The sequence below is a fragment of the Brassica napus genome, chromosome C9 (assembly GCF_020379485.1).
Source record: "Brassica napus cultivar Da-Ae chromosome C9, Da-Ae, whole genome shotgun sequence".
In the NCBI taxonomy this organism is placed as follows: Eukaryota; Viridiplantae; Streptophyta; class Magnoliopsida; order Brassicales; family Brassicaceae; genus Brassica; species Brassica napus.
In genome coordinates this window covers 8,932,498-8,951,935 of record NC_063452.1, presented here as the reverse complement: position 1 = coordinate 8,951,935, position 19,438 = coordinate 8,932,498, and the positions used below count along the sequence as shown (strand labels likewise).

The window sequence follows — 19,438 nt, the reverse complement described above, 5'->3', positions numbered from 1 at the left end:
AAAATTTCAAAGCTTAACTAACCAAATCGATATTCATATATTGATTATTATTACTATTGTACGAATATTAACTAACCAAATCGATATTCATATATTGATTATTATTACTATTGTACGAATATTAAAGGGATATTTTTTTAGTATGGTCAATTTAGTCAATATTCGTACAATATTAATAATGGGTAATGCAATAAAATAAAATAAACTTTAGTATGTTGTTTCATTTTAAAATAAATTAACAAAAAACAATAGGTTAATATATGAATACTATAATTACATTAAATTGCATCAAGTTATAATTTTTTTAATATAATATTACATACAAATAAACAAATTATGGATTTTTTTTATAAAACCAGCGGTTTATGCGTTTACGTTGGACACAACTTAAATCAAACACCCGCACGGGGGTGCGGGTTATTTTAATCAAAATTAATATTTATATTGATGCTACACATAGTTTACATCATATTATATACATATAATTATGGATTGCTACTCACTTGAAACACATGTCAAGCTTCTTGTTTTGTGCATTAACAAAAAATTGTATCCAAAATTCAAAACAATAACCAAATTACTGTCTTTTATTTTAAAATTTTATCTCCAATTCTATTAATCATTTATTCTATTAAAAATAAAAAACCAGTTAAATGAAAGGTATATTTTTAAATACAAGAAAATTGAACGATATGAAGAATTTATTTATTTTTCTTTCAAAATCTAATTATCCGAATCCGATCCGAAATTACCAAAGCCAAACTAAAAATACCCGAACCCGACCCGAAGTATAGAAATACTCGAACGGGTTCTATACTCCTATAACAAAATATCCGAAAATTCGAAATACCTGATCCAAACTCGAACGGGTATCCGAATGCCCACCCCTAGCGTTGATTAGGTGAGGTTTTTATTTTATTATGTGGTGATTAAACCGTATTATGTGGTAATAGATCGGAACTGTTGGACCCTGTTAATGTAGGAATTGACCAATTTCCTATTACCAATTAATGACAAATCATTTTCCATAACGTTTGTCTAATGAAAATTATGTCAATATATGTTAAACTAAATTTTGAAAGTTCATGTATGAAAATATAACTTTGTACTAGTTGATGTACGTTTTGCACAGGTTACGTGTTCATATATTGATCGGGACCGATAGTTTCTGTTGATGTAAGAATTGACCAATTTTTCAAATAATCATATTTTTAGGTTTCTTATTCCGTGAAACAAATTAAAAGTGCATGTGTTAGTTAGAAAGAGATAAGAGAGAGAGACATCTCTGCTAATAGCGGCAGTCTTTTAATTAAAAAATCTAGCTCACCACTCGCAACTTTGATTTTATTCTCTCTGTTTGCTTAAAGCCTGCTTCTGTGGCTCTGTTGAATCTTTTCATATTCTTTGAATCTTTATTTGATCGGTATTATTTTCAGACTCAAGCATATAATATGTCGGTCCATATTCTTGGGTAAGCCACAAGAAAAGAAGAAACGGACGAACATATTCTGGATCAAAGTTTACCAATCGCTCAAATTTGTGTTCTTATTTCTTTGAAAATGCAATCTTAATTCTTTAGACATTAATAGTTAGTCTCGATTATTCGACAAAATGGGGTTCAAATTAGAAAAAAAATTATCGTTTTAAACACCAAGACAAGCATAACAAAATAATTTTTTATTACATTTGAAATTCTACCAAAAATATAATGTCTACAAAGTTCTTCAAGAGTAATAACAATCGGATCCGTGCAAGGAGTTTTAGATGAAATAAATCGAGACAACAGAACTTAAGATAAGGGAAATAGGTTATATCTGTAGACCAATATAATTTCTCATAAAGAAAATACGATCGTAGACAATAATGTATGATGAAAACGACAATTTTGTTGTGTTAATTCTATGGGATATATAACAGAGTTGTCTTTTATATGCACATATACATATTTCATTAGAACAATTCATTTTGCTTTCGGTTTAAGATTTTTTTAGGTTTCCTGTTGATATTTAATACTCCTTCCATTTTAATATAGATGATGTTTTAGAAAGATATTTTGTTTTAATTTACATAAAATTTTGAGGCTTTAAATTTAATTTTAATTTTATTATAAACTGTTTAACCAATTAAATTTTACAGTTTTTTTTATAATTGATTAAATGATTTAAAAGTTATATCTTTAAAAATGAATTTCTTTAAAAATATAATTTTCTTAATTTTTGTGCAAAATATATTATGGAACAGAGGGAATATATTATTCTTGTCTTGGCAAAATTTTCATCTATTTCAGGAGAGGAACGAATTAAGTATATAAACCCAAAATAGAGAACAAAAGAAAAAAAGAAAAAGAAGCAGTAGTTGAGTGTATCCAGTTGAGTTTATTCGTTTGTGTGTCTTATTTCTGATTATTGCTTTAAGCAATTACTTTAAGTTGGAGTTTGCTTCTTTGACTGATCAATTGAATCTCTCGTTCCCCAAGCCAAAGAAAAAGAACACAAGATGTTGCTTTTGATCATTGCCAAGAATCTCACTTCGGAATTCTCTTACCTTTACCCTTTTTATTTTCATTCCTAGCTTAAACAGTACTTGTTCTCCTTAATCACGACATGTAATAATTCATATATCGCCTTTATATTAAAGAAGCTTCAGTATTTAGTACAGTATTTACCAAATTTTGGTTATGATTTTAAGTTCCAAAAAAATGACATGGCATAAAACGACAAACAATTGATTTTGTCGTTTTTAACATGTGCATTTAGAGCACTTGAGCATCTTTCCATTTTTCTTTTTTCTTAAGAATATATTATCTTTTGAAAATATAAATTGAGATCCTTAGATATTTATTTATTTATTTATTTTGTTATACCACATATACAAATAACTGGTAAATCAAAACAATGTACATTTCGATGAACCGGAAAAACAACAATAACTAGGTTATAGGGAAATCACAAAAAAACAAACTGGAAAAACAATCAAAACTAGGTTATATGGAAATGACAAAGAAACAAACATATTTGAAGCAATAAAGGACAAAAAGTGTGGGAAGAAGACTAGGGAGACCAAAGCCTCCACCTCTGCTTGAACATTAGTACCGAGCAGCTCTGGTTGTCCCAGATTTCCCAAAGTTGGAGTGTCCAAAACCAGCCTTTTATTCCATCAACAGTGTGCCGTCAAAGTAAGCCAACTTAGAGGTCGTCCCACGGGCATCAAATGTTGTAATCCATAGGAAAGCATGACTCCTGAAATCCTAGCTACCGCAATCTACAATGAAATTCACCGCCTCACAGGTTCGAGCCACAATGTGCTTCTCTTCATTTAATTCAGTCAAGGGTGACTCTGAAAAAAAAAAAAAAAAAAAGGTGACTCTGCAACGGAGGGAGTATATTGTAGTTTTGGTTAAGATTTTTTTTTAATAGTGGAAGTTTCGAGCCTTTTGGTCCATAATATCTCACAGAACCGCAATCAGCCTTTAAATATTCTGATTTAAAGGATAAGCATCTATACCAAAGAAGGTTTGAACCCGGAGCACAAGGAAACCAAACATTTTGTATTATCATTAGGCTACCAACACTTTGGTTTGGTTAAATGTTAAACATTTATACTTTGCTTTTGTCACATTTATTTAAAACAAACATGTAAGGAAACAACTCGGTTTATGTATATGTACTTGTAAAACTTGTTCCTGAAATGCTGCTAAAACTGAATTCAACGACATGAAACAACCATTTGAATTAAAGAAAAAAAGAGAGAACCATTTGAATAGCTTTGATACTGATTCAAAATTGCAACATAAAAACAAAATATCAACACGAGGAAATGAGAATGCTAAACATGTATCCAGTATTTGAATATAGCAACTGAAATAAAAAGTGGTGCTCCACTTAATTCTAAAAAAAATATATTATATTACTGGTTGATGCCAATTGTTTCCGTACCCAAAAATGAAAAACTCGATTAAGAAAGGAGTTAACTAAAGCCCTTGAGAATATTCATTGTAGCATTGCTGCTTTCTTTAGATAAAGTAGCAAAAGTAATGTAATCTTCACTACAATATATTTGATCATACCAATTCCTTTTGTCGTTAAGTTAAACAAAGGCTCTATATATATGTAGCCATGTCTTAATTTGTACCTTATAACCTACTCACAAAGCAACCAGACAACACATACATCTCTCATCTCTCTATTCTCTCTCACTGTAAACTTCAAATAATGATGGGATACCAAACAAACGCTAATTTCTCCATGTTGTACGACCAAGACCACCCTCATAATTATGATTATGATGACCTCTCTTCATCAACTTCTGTTGATTGCACTCTCTCCCTTGGAACACCATCTACTCGTCTCGACAAACACCGTAGATTTTCTTCTGCCAATTCTAACAACATCTCCGGCGACTTCTTCTTTCACGGAGGAAGCGCAAAAACGACGTCTTACAAAAAGAGCGGTAGTGAGCACAACCTGCCTCGCCGTTGTGCTAGCTGCGACACTTCTTCTACTCCTCTATGGAGAAACGGACCAAAAGGGCCTAAGGTAATTTAATAATAAAAGCAAAAAGTGTCATTTTGGCTATTCGAAACTTAAAAACCTATTAGATATATTATATAAAACTCATAAAGACATTTGGCATTCTACCAAAAGAAAAGTAGAAGGACTTTGCTCAATATTTGTAACATCATACATAAACTGAATGTTTTATAACTCTTTTTTTTTTACAAATCATTAACTCTAATTTAATTTACTTTTAAATATTTAAAACAGCTAGGTTATGTTAAGTTTATAGCTAAAATTAATAATTCTTAAAATTATATAAAGAATGTTAAGCCATCATTTATTATTTTAATCTCGACTAAATAACATATTTATATCTAGTCAGACTAAATCAACAATGTATATACATTTTAATAATATTTTGGATGTGACAAATGATCCAACATGGCGCAGTCGTTATGCAATGCGTGTGGAATCAGATTCAAGAAGGAAGAGAAGCGTGCAGCTGCCAGAAACTCAATAACGTCCGGTGGTGGTTCATCAGTGGCAGAAGTTCCGGCAGAGAACCCGTACAACGGAGGTGGAAACTATTACACTCATCATCACCATGCTTCCTCGTCACCGTCGTGGGCTCATCAGAACACACAAAGAGTTCAGTATTTCTCGCCGGCACCGGAGATGGAATATCCGTTCGTTGATGACGTCACGGCTGCCTCGTTTATGTCTTGGAATTAACGTCACGGAAACCACTGGCCTTCTCCACCATTTTTGACGAGATGAATGAAGAAACGTTACCTATGGAAGGTCTTGTCATAGATTCTCACCCAAAGTAAATCAGTCCTGGTCAAATTCATTATAAAGTTTCTTTTTATTTATTTATTTCTTACATCGACACTATCTCCTTGTGTTTTCTTTTTATGTCTTTTTGAAAGATATATATACGTACTGTAGTGTTTATTAGGGCCGAACATTTTATCCGTTAAATTTGATTTGATTTGTTATTCGTTTCGATTCGATCCGAAAATTCCGGATATCCGTAAACTTTCGACGCAAAGCAAATATTAAAAATCAATATTCGTTAAAATCGAAGCAAATCACAAATATTATAATTTTGAGAAGCGGGTATCTGATCCGATCCGGCAATATATAAATACATGTATATCTTGATTTATTTAAAAATTTTAATGTATAAAATTATATAATTATTATTCTAACATATGATTTGATAAATTCTATTCACATTTTACTTATATAAAAGTATTACATAAAAGGAAGAGAACACATTCTGACAATTATAATTTGTTTCTTAAGTTTTGTGTTATTAGAATTGTTAATTAAGTTCAAAAAATTTACAAAATATGTAGATTCACTATTTCTTTTAATTTTTATCATATATATCATGCAAAAAAATATTTTACAAAACAAATTTGTATCAAAATTTTAAGATTATTTGTATTAATCAAAACATATGAGATATCCGCAAATATCTATTTATTTTCCCGATATCCGTTTTTCTGAATATCCGTATTTTTCCGAAGCAAAGCAAATCGAAAAATTAGATATCCATGACATACAAATCAAATCACAAATACCTTCAAAAATCCGGATATCCGATCCGTGTCCAGGCCGAGTGTTTATGACCCTTTTCATGATATTCCACTTGTTTTGAGTTTTGACCGTATATGATGTATCTCTCAATATTCTCAACTTTATTTTACATCGTTTTATCCTTTAGCACTTTTTTGTTGCAACCTAAGGCTTGGCGATGGCTTGTTTGGTAGCAAAATGTTATTTTTTATTGAATGTTAAGTTTGTTGATAAATTTTAGGGAATGATTAACATCTAGTCAAGAATCAAAAGACTCAGAAATAATGGACAACAGCTGAGCCAGAATTTGCATACCGGAATATATATAAATTCAGGTTGTGTATATCATTTAGATGTCATGATTAAGGATTGGAGTTGCCAAATTAAGATCCCACAGCTCACAAATGATCGTGATTAGTCTCTAAATGATAGATTGTTGGATTACGGAATATCTTCTTTTCGATTTACAAAAAGAAAAAGTAAAAAATCTTTCCGACATGTGTGACCCGATAATTGGAGGCGGAGTGCAGACGAACCCGTATAAATTTGTTAATAAGAGTAATTAATAAAAATGAATATTTTTTAATATATGTTCATCCAAAATTTTGGTTTTTATTTACTTTTTTATCAACATTTTTATTATAATGTAAAACAGAGGGCAAAAAATAGAAGAAAAATTGTAAGAATTTCATATTTATTCATAATAATTTTTGTAAGGTAAATGAATGTAAGTCTAACGTAATTGAGTCTAAATGACCATCTCCAAGTTTTATGTTTTGAAAATTAACATTTCATTTACGTACAAAACCAATCCTTAACTTTAACTTGTTGTTATTTTTACTTAAATAAATTATAAGTGTTAATGTTATTCAGTTAGTTTTAAATTTTCTATTATTATTTTCATCTAATTAAATGTTAATAGCCAAGAACGTGAAAATATTCATTCTAGAGAATTTTATATTCGATTCAGAAGAATCCAGAATAAAATAAGTTCATTTTTAGTTTTAGAATACTTTAGTTAATTACCTAAGAGAAATATATATTTGGTATTTTTTTATAAAACATAATGTTCTTTGTTTATTTATGTTATGTGTAATAATTGTATCATATGATTATATTTAACTTATAGTAAATAGTAATCATGTCATTTCGACGAGCCGCTTTGTTGGGTCTATTTTGTCGAGAAAAACAGGTGGGATTTTGTCGGGATATTTTGATGAACTTCGGACACACATCGATACACATCCCGATGAACTTGCAACGAGATATTTCATCGTAAAAAAATTTGAAAATGTTTTTGACACCGTTGTTCGAAGGAAAAATTCTAGACAATCTTAAGTCGGTCAAGATTATTACCAATGACTTAATGTCCATTGGGAAAATTCCTTAAGACCAAATGTCTATCCGGATTTTTACTGACAACAAAACTCTAATCGATGGAAACATGACTTTCACCATGCGCATCAATATTTAGTTTGGTACGAGAACAAAAATTAACAAAATCCAATCTTGACTTCAAATTATATTTTCATTTTTATTTGGACATTTTAAAACAATGTTCATCTTATTATCAAAAAATTCTTCTTAACATGCATAAATTTAGGCTATGTCGCAACAAATAATCATTCCAATATGACAAATCTAAAAAAAATACTCTTTTTATTCTATTTTTGGTGTTGTCCAAGCACTGTCTATGGATAATGTACTTCCACTACAGTCTAGCGTCCTCTCAACACCGAGCTATCTTAATTAGTCCAACAAATCACTGCTACTTTAATTAATGAAGTTCCAACTCATATAATAAACAAATCAAATGATCTCCTAGGATGCTCAGGCTCAGGGACGAGAACTTTTATCGCATGCACAGATTTGGCGGTAAATTATAAGGTGTCACAACAACTGACCATAATGAATATTGTCTTTTATGCCTTTGAATGGGTTAAAACCAATAGATGACAGTCCAATGTAAGACATTTCTTCCCATGTACGTAAGTTTCAGATATTTTGATTGGAAATACTTTTACACTTCACCATTTGAAAGATGTGTAATATCACATCATCTTCTGAGTGCTCTACATGCTATCTCACTGGTCATGTTTTGCGTTTCGACTGATTTCGACAAAAGCGACATCTTTTATGGTTTTCATGTAAGTTAAATTTACATGAACCCTAAGATCTTTAAACATCTAGGTTAATCACATAATAAAATCATATGAATATTTATAGAGTTACCTGGATTCATTTTGCCTGACAGATCTTCCTGAATGGATTGAATCCTGAATGGAAGATGAACAGCTCAATCTCTTCTTAGGAACTCTTAGGTTTCTCTCGCCTCGCCTATAACGTTAGTTGTTGCTTTTACGATATCTTTATGATGGTCTAAAGATATGTATTTATAGGTGGAGAGAGGACATAATTCTTATTTAGGGTTTCCTTTAGATTAATCTCAAACGTCCATCAAGCTAGAGATAAATGAGGAATTACTCATTTATTTCCAATTTCATTGGTCACCAAATATATTAAGGAATAGCAATATTCCAATAGAAAACGGATAACTATAAGACCATATAATAGGGAAAGAAAATATTCTTTACATTTCATTTTCTCAGTAAATCAATGCATACATAGATCACCAGATACAATAATTTAAAACCAGCTACCAGATTTTTAATTTTGTAGTATGAACAATGTGCAAGATTATTCTCACATGTGAATATTTCTCACAAAATCAACAATCGCATCCACATATTCTTCATCCAAATTATAATGTCTTTATGGCCATCAATTTACTTGCATAAAACATTTTTTGCTTTGTTGTGAATGAGAAGAGGTGGTATTTACAGATAAATCTGGTCAAATTTCCCACGAGTTTTCAACAACAAAAAATTCCTAATTCGTCAAGAATTTGGAATTTTTTAAACGGATAAATAACGGTTATAATTTCGTCGAGTATTTGTCAGAATAGTTTGAAGATTTTTTTTTTGTTGGACATCCTAGAAAATCACAATGACTAGCTAGTTTATAATTTTGTCGTCGAGAATTCGTCGAATTTGTTAGAAATTTGTCGAAATTCAACTGAATCCAAACGTCTTTATTTAGATTCAGTTTTGTCAATCTTTTGTCGAAAACACCTCGTTTTCTTGTAGTGGCATATATACCTACATGGCGAGATCAGCTTTCATAAAATTGATATTCAACCGCAAGAAAAATATAATTTTCATGACGCATCAGTTTACACAAATACCCAAACCACCGGCGAAAATAAGTGCACTAGTTAAGAATTTAAGAGATATTGCTTATACATGAACATACGCATACATAACGAAATTATATGAACCTTATAATGAGATGGCCTAGAGACACAAACAATATAATACAAGGCCTTTATTGATGTAAACGTCATACTTAAGAATGATACCCACTCCTCGATACTGAAAATATCTCAACCAACCCTGCAAATAAACAATTCCAATCAAGTTATGTTTTATTTTAGCCCTCAAATTTTAGAATTAATCTAAACAAAATAAGAAACAGTAGTAAATAAGTAGTAAAACTATTTGTTAAATTACTAGTACATTTCATTTATTAAAATAGTAATAGTTACTCAATATTTCACATAATTACAACTAATTTTCATCTTTCTTAGAGGCGTTTCGTTTTAAATTAATAAAATAAGTTAATAAATTTGTGAATTTTGATAATGTATTTCTAAGGATATTACTATCTTAAACTTTAAAGCATGTTACGGTATTATATTGTCACAAGCTTTAGTACGTTCAATATAAAGTTGTAAATAATAGAATTAGACAATAAATTCAGTCAAGAGCATATCAAACGTACGTATTGCAGTCGACCGTAGAAGATGCATCAACAGGCATGCTCGCGTTACAATTGCTAGCGAGGGCTTTAGCCAATTCAGGCTTCACGGTGACACTGTTAGCCACTGACTTGATGCATTGACAAGCCGCCTTTTTATCAGCGGATGTAGTGGTCGCTGCATCTAACCTCCTAACTCCGTCGCAGCAAGTCTGCGGAGGTTTTCCACTTCCGCTAGTCAAGTAGCTAACACATGGCTGCAAATCGTTTAGAACAACACTGCAAGATATCGCAGATTCCGAATAACGAGGTGTTAAAAATATTCCGAGAACGGAGATGGTCACTAAACTTTTCAATATGCTCATTGTAGAAAGAAATAATAAGATCTTATGGTTTTATAGGAGTTTTCTTCCTTGTTTTTTGTTATATATGTAAAGTGAAGACGAAGGGGTTATATATAAGGTGAATTGCGAAATTAATTACCAAAAAATTTAAAATTAGAGACTTATTAGATGTTGGTGTAATTGTGATTGAGTGAAAGCTACTACTAATGTACATAAAAACTTCAATATTTGGGTATGACTATTCTTTTAAATAGATATTATTTAGGTCCAGGTAGTTAGGTTTGTATAAGTCTTGTCATTTTGGGTTTGCACATATTAATTTTATAATCATTTTGGTACCATTTGTAATTACAATACTCAAAGATTACGTGTTTGCTAAACTATTGGAGATTTGGAGGTTATGGGTCATGTAGTCCATCGAAGGGTTAATTAATCACTGAGTAATTAAATTATACTAGTAATATTCAATTTGCGTAATCGTCTAATTGCGGAGCTCAATAAGTCAATCGACAATATATAAACCGTGGGAGGTATGGCCGTGGCCCACGTGAGATTTCTTTGTAGCGGTGTAGAGAACATGCCATCTGATAGCATGAACCAGTGGGATGGTCAAATAGAGTCCGAATCTAAAAATTATAAAAACCTTGAAAATAAATATATAAATTATGATTTAAAACTTTAAATTTTTAGATATACTATTAAATTTAGAAAAATGAACTTTTAAGACTACTCTATTACATTGTTAAATATATTGTTAATATTCTTTAGATAATTTGAGACGGCACTAGTAGAAATGATCTTTATCAAAGAAACAAAGTTTATGGAAAATAATTCTGACAGAAGTACGAAGTGCAGATCTCCAACTCTGATTATACGTTTAGAGAATTCATGCAATACAAGAAGGGCTTTTTGCAAAAGTAACTCAAAACTTGAAGTCAAACAGAAAACTAACCTTTTCTTTTGACTCCTTTTTTTTTTGAGATTTTAACCCCACACCTGCATTTTATCTACGAAAATGCCATTAACATTTTTTTTTTTTTTCGAAAATGGCTTCTTTACTGTCTCAACCTCATCTTCTTCAAGTATTTACAATATTGCCACTGCAATGAATAGTGGCAACAACCTTGTACGAACTGTTTGGAGCTTTTAATGCCCTTTAATGCACGTAAATCTCTTTACACTCTCTCTGTTTCAATTGTTATGAACTAAAAACAACATTTCTTTCACTTTCTCTCTATATTCATCCAAAAAACTCAAGCTTTTGATTCAAAATATGGGCTATGGTTGACAGAGCCATATTTCTTTCGTTTTTACTTACGGTTGCTTTCGTTTGAGGTTCTGGGTGGTTGGAGAAGACCCTGTGTGCAAACGAAGTCATCTCACCTAGTTTAAGGTACGAATTTGAATTTTTTTTCAAGATCTGTTCGCGTAGAAGACTTACTAGTAAGTCATCTGTATGTAGAAGACTTACTGATGAGTCTTCTGGTCAAACGGACGACTTAAATTAAGTCGTCCAGCTTTGTTTGTTAAAAAAAACACTCCAGACGACTTATATATACGTCGTCTACGAGAAACGGGCTAGTTTTGCATTTGACCGAATCGTGTCAGATCTTTGACTATTTCTGGACGACTTATAATTCAGTCGTCTCTGGGAAAGTTAAAATTTTAATATTTTATGAAAACTTGACGACTTACGTGTAAGTCGTCCTAGGTTAGTTTTGTAATTGAAAAATAAAACTTCATAATTTAACTTTAACCAGACGACTTAATATAAAGTCGTCCCTCCAGAAGACTTAATTTAAAGTCGTCCGGGGAAAGCAAAGTCGTCCAGAATTTTTCCCAATTTTCTGGTCAAACCTTGCTTATCCCGGACGACCTTAAATTAAGTCGTTTAGCTGGACGACTTTCATCTAAGTCGTCTGGAGAAAGTTAAATTTCAAGTTTTATTTTTCAATTACAAAACTAACCTTAGGACGACTTACACGTAAGTCGTCAAGTTTTCATAAAATATTGAAATTTTAACTTTCCCAGAGACGACTGAATTATAAGTCGTCCAGAAATAGTCAAAGATCTGACACGATTCGGTCAAATGCAAAACTAGCCCGTTTCTCGTAGACGACTTATATATAAGTCGTCTGAAGTTTTTTTTTTAACAAACAAAGCCGGACGACTTAGAATTAAGTCGTCCCTTTTAATTTTCAATTGCAAAAGTGACCTCTTTAGACGACTTACCTTTAAGTCTTCTGGACGACTTAATGCTAAGTCGTCTGCGGCAATGTTTATTGAACTTCTTCATTTTCTCTATGTTTACTAATGTGTTTTATTTTGAATATTTGCAGATGATTTTTCAGTTACATGCAGTGTATGGAGAATGGTTGTTGAGAGATTTCCGTTGGGATTTTGTGGTTGATGATCTCAAAGGAGCAAGATTGTTTTTATTGAATGAAGATTCAACACATGCTGAACTTGTTGCAATGGCTCAAGAAGATTATAACCTGGACATGAGAACAGTGAGTGTGGAGATTAGCTACTCATTACCAGCAGAAATGATGATGGCTCCAGGCAGTCTTCCCATTCATGTTACAAGTGATAGACAAGTTCGAAACTTGCTGGAGATACTCAAAACCCATAGAGTATGTCTTTGTGTATCAAGCCGCAGCAAGGTCGAAACGGTTTCAGAGAAAAGGGATATTGATGAAGCTGGTGAATGGGAAAAAGATGTTGGTGATAATGATGAAGCTGGTGAATGGGAAGAAGATGTTGGTGGTGATGATGAAGATGTTGGTGGTGATGATGAAGATGTTGGTGATAATGAGTTTGTTGAAGATGAAAATCAAGATGGGGAGGAGGAAAATGGGGAGGAGGATGCTGATAATTCTATTGTTGGTGAAACGGATCAGAATGGTGGGGATTACAGTCTTTATGGAAAGGTTCCAGATGAGGACGAGGAAGATGATGATAATATTTGTTTTGAAGAAATCCAAAAGGCATATGCTAAGACAAATGCTATTGAAGGAGGAAAATCGAATGGTACCATCTATGTCAACCAGAGTTTTGTTAGCAAGGGTGCACTGCTTTCAGAGCTGCGGTTGGCAGCAGTGAGGGGTAAGTTTTCTTTCAGATTATACAAATCAACGAAAACTCTCGTTGTGGCAACATGTCCGGTTAGCTATTGTGGATGGAAGGTCAGAGCGAGTGTCAAACATGGGACAAACACGTTTTGGGTAACAAAGTATGTGGAAAAACATTTATGCTCAGCGGGAGACCGAATCGCTCAGCGGAGACACTGTACTCCGAAGTATGTAGGTAGTCTTTTCATTGATCGTGTTGGAATCATTGATGGGATAACTCCGCAGCATATCACTGATGCAATGAGGAACATGTTTGGCATGGCGCTTGATTACACCACTTCATACAGAGCACTGTTATATGCACAAAGATTGGTGAGAGGATCAGCAGAAGAAGGGTATTCGCGTCTGGCATCATATCTCGAGCAAATCTCCATTGCAAATCCTGATTCTATCACGGCGATAGAACTTGATTCTATGAAAAGATTTAAGTATCTATTTCTCTCTTTTGGAGCTTCTATCAAAGGTTTTAAGTATCAGAGAAGGGTCATTGTGGTGGATGGAACTCACCTAAGTGGAAAGTATGGAGGAACTATGTTAGTTGCAGCCGCACAAGATGGCAATTTTCAGATATTCCCATTGGCTTTTGGGATCGTGGATGAGGAAGATATACCTTCTTGGGAATGGTTTTTCACAAAATTGGCTAGTTGTATATCTCATGACAAGCCTCTGGTGATAGTCTCCGACCGGCACAAGGCCATTAAAAGTGCGTGTGATAAGGTGTTTCCTTGGGCAACCCGAGGAATATGTTATTATCACCTTCAAGATAACATTGTCAAAAAGTTTAAAGGGAAACATCTCATGTACTTGGTGAAAGGGGCTGCTTATGCTCACACGGTTTACGATTTTGACCGGTACATGGCTGAGATACGGAGTGCAAACCCGGAACTTGCAACGTATTTGGAGAAAGCCGACGTCAGGCTATGGTCAAGGGTTTATTGTAAGGGGAACAGGTTCAACATAAAAACAAGCAACATTGCTGAATCTATTAATTCCGCACTGAAGCGAGCAAGAGGATTTCCGATTACGTTCCTGCTGGAGTTCATAAGGCAGAAGTTAGGAAAATGGTATTGGAAAAGGAGACAAGATGCTTTGAGTCTCACAACTGAACATAGCCGGGCTGTTGAATACTTGCTTGCTGTTCGAGAAGAGATAGCGGGTATGATGACGGTCGAACCAATTGATGGATGGCATTTCTTTGTCAAAGGTGGCAAAATGGACTGTGTGGTTGATTTGGAACATGCAAAGTGTGATTGTGGTGTCTATGGAGTGGAGAAAATACCTTGCTCTCATGCTATAGCTGCTGGAATACATGCTGGTTTGCATATCTCCACACTTGTATGTCCACTGTACTCAAAGAATTATCTGTATGCAGGATACTCAGAGAATATATATCCTATCGTGTCACAACATATTGAGGAACGAGAATGCTTTCCTCCAGAACTAAAGCGTGGTCGGGGGAGACCGAAGAAATCAAGATGGCAATCTTGGTTGGAGCTATCTAGGATGAGAGGACACAAACCCAGGAAGAAACACAGGGCACGGAGATGCTCAAACTGCAAGGAAACTGGCCATACGAAACCACAATGTACACAACCAGTTGACTAGTTGTCCAGACGACCTAAATTTAAGTCGTCCCGTCTTGATTACCCGTCTAGACGACTAAATATTTAGTCGTCCAGTGTATTTTATTTTTAGACGACCTTCTACTAAGTCGTCCAGTGTATTTTATTTTTAGACGACCTTCTACTATCCCTTCAAGTGTATTTTATTTTTAGACGACCTTCTACTAAGTCGTCCAGTGTATTTTATTTTTAGACGACCTTCTACTATCCCTTCAAGTGTATTTTATTTTTAGACTACCTTCTACTATCCCTTCAAGTCGTCCAAACCTTCTAGACGACTTATTTGTAAGTCGTCCAGTTGGAAAACCTTCCAGACGACTTATAATAAGTCGTCCAAACCTTCTAGACGACTTATTTGTAAGTCGTCCAGTTGGAAAACCTTCCAGACGACTTATTTGTAAGTCGTCCAGTTGGAAAACCTTCCAGACGACTTATTTCTTCCAGACAACTTATATCATGTTCAAATACAAAAATCATGTTAAAAAATCATGTTCAAATACAAAAATCATGTTCAAAAATCATGTTCAAATACAAAAATCATGTTAAAAAATCATGTTCAAATACAAAAATCATGTTAAAAAATCATGTTCAAATACAAATCTAATCATACATGCCCACGAACTTATCACCATCCACATTTTCTTTCAGATGCTGATCAACAAGCTCCTTCCATATATCCACCGCCATATTATCCCTCATTTTCTTCGCGTTGCACCTAGCAAAGTCTTTAGGGTCAAAGGAGCCCCCGAGCGCATGACATTCAATGTACTTTACAGTGTACACGCCACAATCACCATTGTTGGCCGTGGGTACACCTTTCAGCGGTCTCTCATATGTGTATGGCTCCAACCCGTATTTGACCCGCATTTCGTCGGTGGCTGCGCACTCAACAAGCAGATAAGGGACCATCTGGAGAAAAGGCTCCATTATCGCATCCCATGCGTCTGGTACACTAGATGAAGGTATGCTGTCCCAGACGACTATGTGCCTCTTAGGGATCGATATCCAAATAGCAACCCAATGCTTGTCGTCCAAGTTCACTGGCGCATAGATATCATCAATGTCCTCCCCCCACTTCTTGTTTGATTGGCAAAATGAAGGTATTGATCCGTCATAAAAATACGACGCCCCACCAGGTAGAACTCTTCCTAAACCTTTGTGATCAGGTTCCGATGTTTTGAAGAGCTGATACTGCTCTCTCCAAGACTGAGAAAAGTTGTGATCCAGGAAGCACATTCGCTCGCTCCTGAAAGCTTGTGGGTTCTCCTGATACCTCTGCCTTAGCACATTAATCCAAGCATCTATATGCTGCATATTAAATATAACAAGTTAGAAGTTACCAGACGAAGACGACTTAATTATAAGTCGTCTACGTGGTCGTCCAAGTAGACGACTTTCCAGACGATTTATCTTTAAGTCGTCTGGAAAGTAGTCTACTTGGACGACTTTGTAGACGACTTAAATCGTGTGCAGAAGACTTACGCAGTCTTCCAGCCATCCTCTGGCTGTCCGGAGGAAGTGGTACCACCTTGTTGGTGATGTACGTGGTTTGTCCTCGATCTTAGTTAAATAATGACTGCAAACAAAAAAGCAATCAGTTTTGGACGACTAAATCAAGCTATTATGGGTAAAGCAATCACTTACGGATCAGTTTTCAACCAATCAGCGAGTTCCTTCAACTTTTCTTTGTTTACTGGCGGAAATGGATTATAGGCTGCCACTTTATCTTTTTTTTTCTCTGCCATATAAGGAGATCTCACAGTAGGAGCAGGTTTCTTCGCTCGTTTACTCTTTGCACGCTTGTCCAATACAACCAGGCTCGGTTGTGAAACTGGATCGCTTGGCTCGGTGGAAGCGAGGCTCGGTTGTTGATCTGTGGAAGCGAGGCTCGGTTGGTGATCGGTGGAAGTGACAGCAACAATCTCTTTGGAGGTGACACCATCTGCTTTATTTACCGAGTTCGCCTCGGTTGCTGTATCCTCCGGCAACCATCTCTGCAATAAAAGTTGCACACAAGTTAACCCTGGACGACTTAAATAAAAGTTGTCTGGACGACTAGTTGACCCTGGACGACTTAAATAAAAGTTGTCTGGACGACTAGTTGACCCTGGACGACTTAAAATTAAGTCTTCCGTGGTCAACTAGTCGTCCAGACAACTTACGTTTAAGTCGTCCAGGGTCAACTAGTCGTCCAGACAACTTTTACAGTCGTCTGGACAACTAGTTAACCCTGGATTTGATACTAACATATTTGATTTGAGGAGGCTGTTTCTTTTGAGGAGGAGGCTGTTTCTTTTGAAGAGGAGGAGGCTGCTGCTGTTTCTTTTGAGGAGGAGGAGGCTGCTGTTTGGTTTGATGAGGAGGAGGCTGGTTACTAACCACGGTTTCATTGGCATGAGGGGTAGCCTGTTTGTTTCTACCCCCGGTTTCTTTGGCAAGAGGGGTAGGCTGTTTATCTTGAGGGGTAGCCTGATTGGTTAGAGGTGGAGGGGTAGCCTGATTGGTGACACCAACCTTCTTCTCCACAGCTTCCAATCTATCAGACAACTTCCTAAACTCCCTCATGCACTTATTAAACCCTTTTTTCATAGCCTCAGCTACGCCCTTGAACATAATTTCCAACTCCTCTCTGGTCACCCCTCTAGCCTCTTCTCTAGCCTCTTCTCTAGCCTCTTCAGGAGCCTCTTTACGAGCTTTCTTCCGAGGTCTTGGATTGTCTTCCTCCTCCTCCTCCTCCTCCAACACAACCATCTCTTTGGCCTTCTTCGATGGAGTCACAACCTTAGGTTTTGTATTGACCTTAGTACCAGTGACTTCCCAGCAATCCATGGTCCACTTCCACGGTCTCCGCTCATACATGACTTTAATGATGTTCTCCGCGGGCAGGTCCTCAACCTCAGAGTCCCATTTTGGCCACATTTCACTAATGTCCTTCTCAACAAAGTTGATCACGCGGGTCTGCAGTAAATAGAAGAATCGAGTTAGATATTTGAAAAAAAATACTAAATAGACGACTTAATTATAAGTCGTCTACTAAGTCGTCCAGCTGGAAGACCTTCCAGACGACTTATAATAAGTCGTCCAGATGGAAGACTTTCCAGACGACTTAATTAAGTCGTCCGATAAGTCGTCCAGCTGGGAAGACTTTCCAGACGCCTTATTATAAGTCGTCTAATAAGTCGTCCAGATGGAAGACCTTCCAGACGACTTATAATAAGTCGTCTAATAAGTCGTCCAGATGGAAGACTTTCCAGACGACTTATAATAAGTCGTCTAATAAGTCGTCCAGCTGGGAAGACTTTCCAGACGACTTATAATAAGTCGTCTGCGCAGTCTTTTGGATTGAAGTAAATACCTGACTCAAGATAGCAGCTTTCATTGATCTGCGGCCTCTGCTGCCCTCGTAAGCCAGTATCGGTGGAGACGGACTGTCTGCTCTGGGACCACCAATACTAGCACCCAATTCCGGCATAGCTGTGTACGTCCAGACTTGAAGAACTTGTATAAACCCATCCACGGTGTAACAGCCAGCAATTTCTTTGTTCCACAAAGAGTCCATCAGCACCTTAAACGCGACTCTCCCCCATGGATAATTCTCAAACCGTTCTAAATCCATCACTAGCCTTGCCAGAGTAGATCGTGTAGCGGTTGAAAACTTTCTCCCTTCAATGAATCCAGTGAAGATGGAGAGGTACGCGAGCCGCTTGCGATCTTCCCTGGACCAATCCCCGCATCTCTTCAGTGCTGCTATTATCTGATCAGTAGTTGGCCCAGCTTCCAGATGAACTCCCAGCATCCCCCAGAAAGAAACCATCTCTGGGGTAACGTCACATTTTGGTGTCTCAAGGTCCTCGATGTACTCGCAGTTTAGACCAGTGAGGTTTTCAAACTCTAACAGTGAAAACCTCAAAGGTTCTGGACCAACGAGAGACCACATCTCATACTTCTTCTTAATGTCCAGCTTGAAACTGAGCATGTAGTGAACCAGCCTTGAAGCCCAACCAAATCCCTGCTCCTTGAACTTGATGAAAACTCCCAAACTCGACTCCTTGAGCTCTTCAAATTCGTCATCAGTAAGAGCTTTCCTAAGAGCAGTATGCAACTTGCTGTTATCCGTATGATACGAAATGCTATTGTGGGCTTCTGGCTCTTCCCCTGATGTGTATAACCTACGGGGGAGTTCTGGAATATCCATCCTTTTTGTCTGCAAAATAATCAAAGACAACAATATAAGTCCAGACGACTTAGTAGACGACTTAAATTTAAGTCGTCTGGAAAGTCTTCCAAATGGACGACTTATATTTAAGTCATCTACTAAGTCGTCCAGGTGGAAGACTTTCCAGACGACTTAAATTACTTACAAGTCTTCCAGTCGCAGAAGGAGTTGGAGTACTCGTCATTGCGGTTATTGATCTGAAAAAATAAACGTGAAACGGTGAGAATGA

The 19,438-nt window shown here is 35.5% G+C and overlaps 2 protein-coding genes across 2 annotated transcripts; one reads left to right on the top strand and one right to left on the bottom strand.

Moving 5' to 3' along the window:
- The first annotated feature begins 4,058 nt into the window (after positions 1–4,058).
- On the top strand, positions 4,059–5,494 carry LOC106356218 (GATA transcription factor 20). The gene is made up of 2 exons (XM_013796011.3): positions 4,059–4,535; positions 4,947–5,494. Exons 1-2 carry the CDS (start codon positions 4,212–4,214, stop codon positions 5,226–5,228), a joined length of 606 nt encoding a protein of 201 aa, XP_013651465.1. The 5' UTR covers positions 4,059–4,211; the 3' UTR covers positions 5,229–5,494.
- Positions 5,495–9,256: 3,762 nt separating this feature from the next.
- On the bottom strand, positions 9,257–10,337 carry LOC106356219 (non-specific lipid-transfer protein 8). The gene is made up of 2 exons (XM_013796012.3): positions 9,921–10,337; positions 9,257–9,532 (listed from the first exon to the last, which is right to left on the bottom strand). Exons 1-2 carry the CDS (start codon positions 10,259–10,261, stop codon positions 9,523–9,525), a joined length of 351 nt encoding a protein of 116 aa, XP_013651466.1. The 5' UTR covers positions 10,262–10,337; the 3' UTR covers positions 9,257–9,522.
- Positions 10,338–19,438: the final 9,101 nt, after the last annotated feature.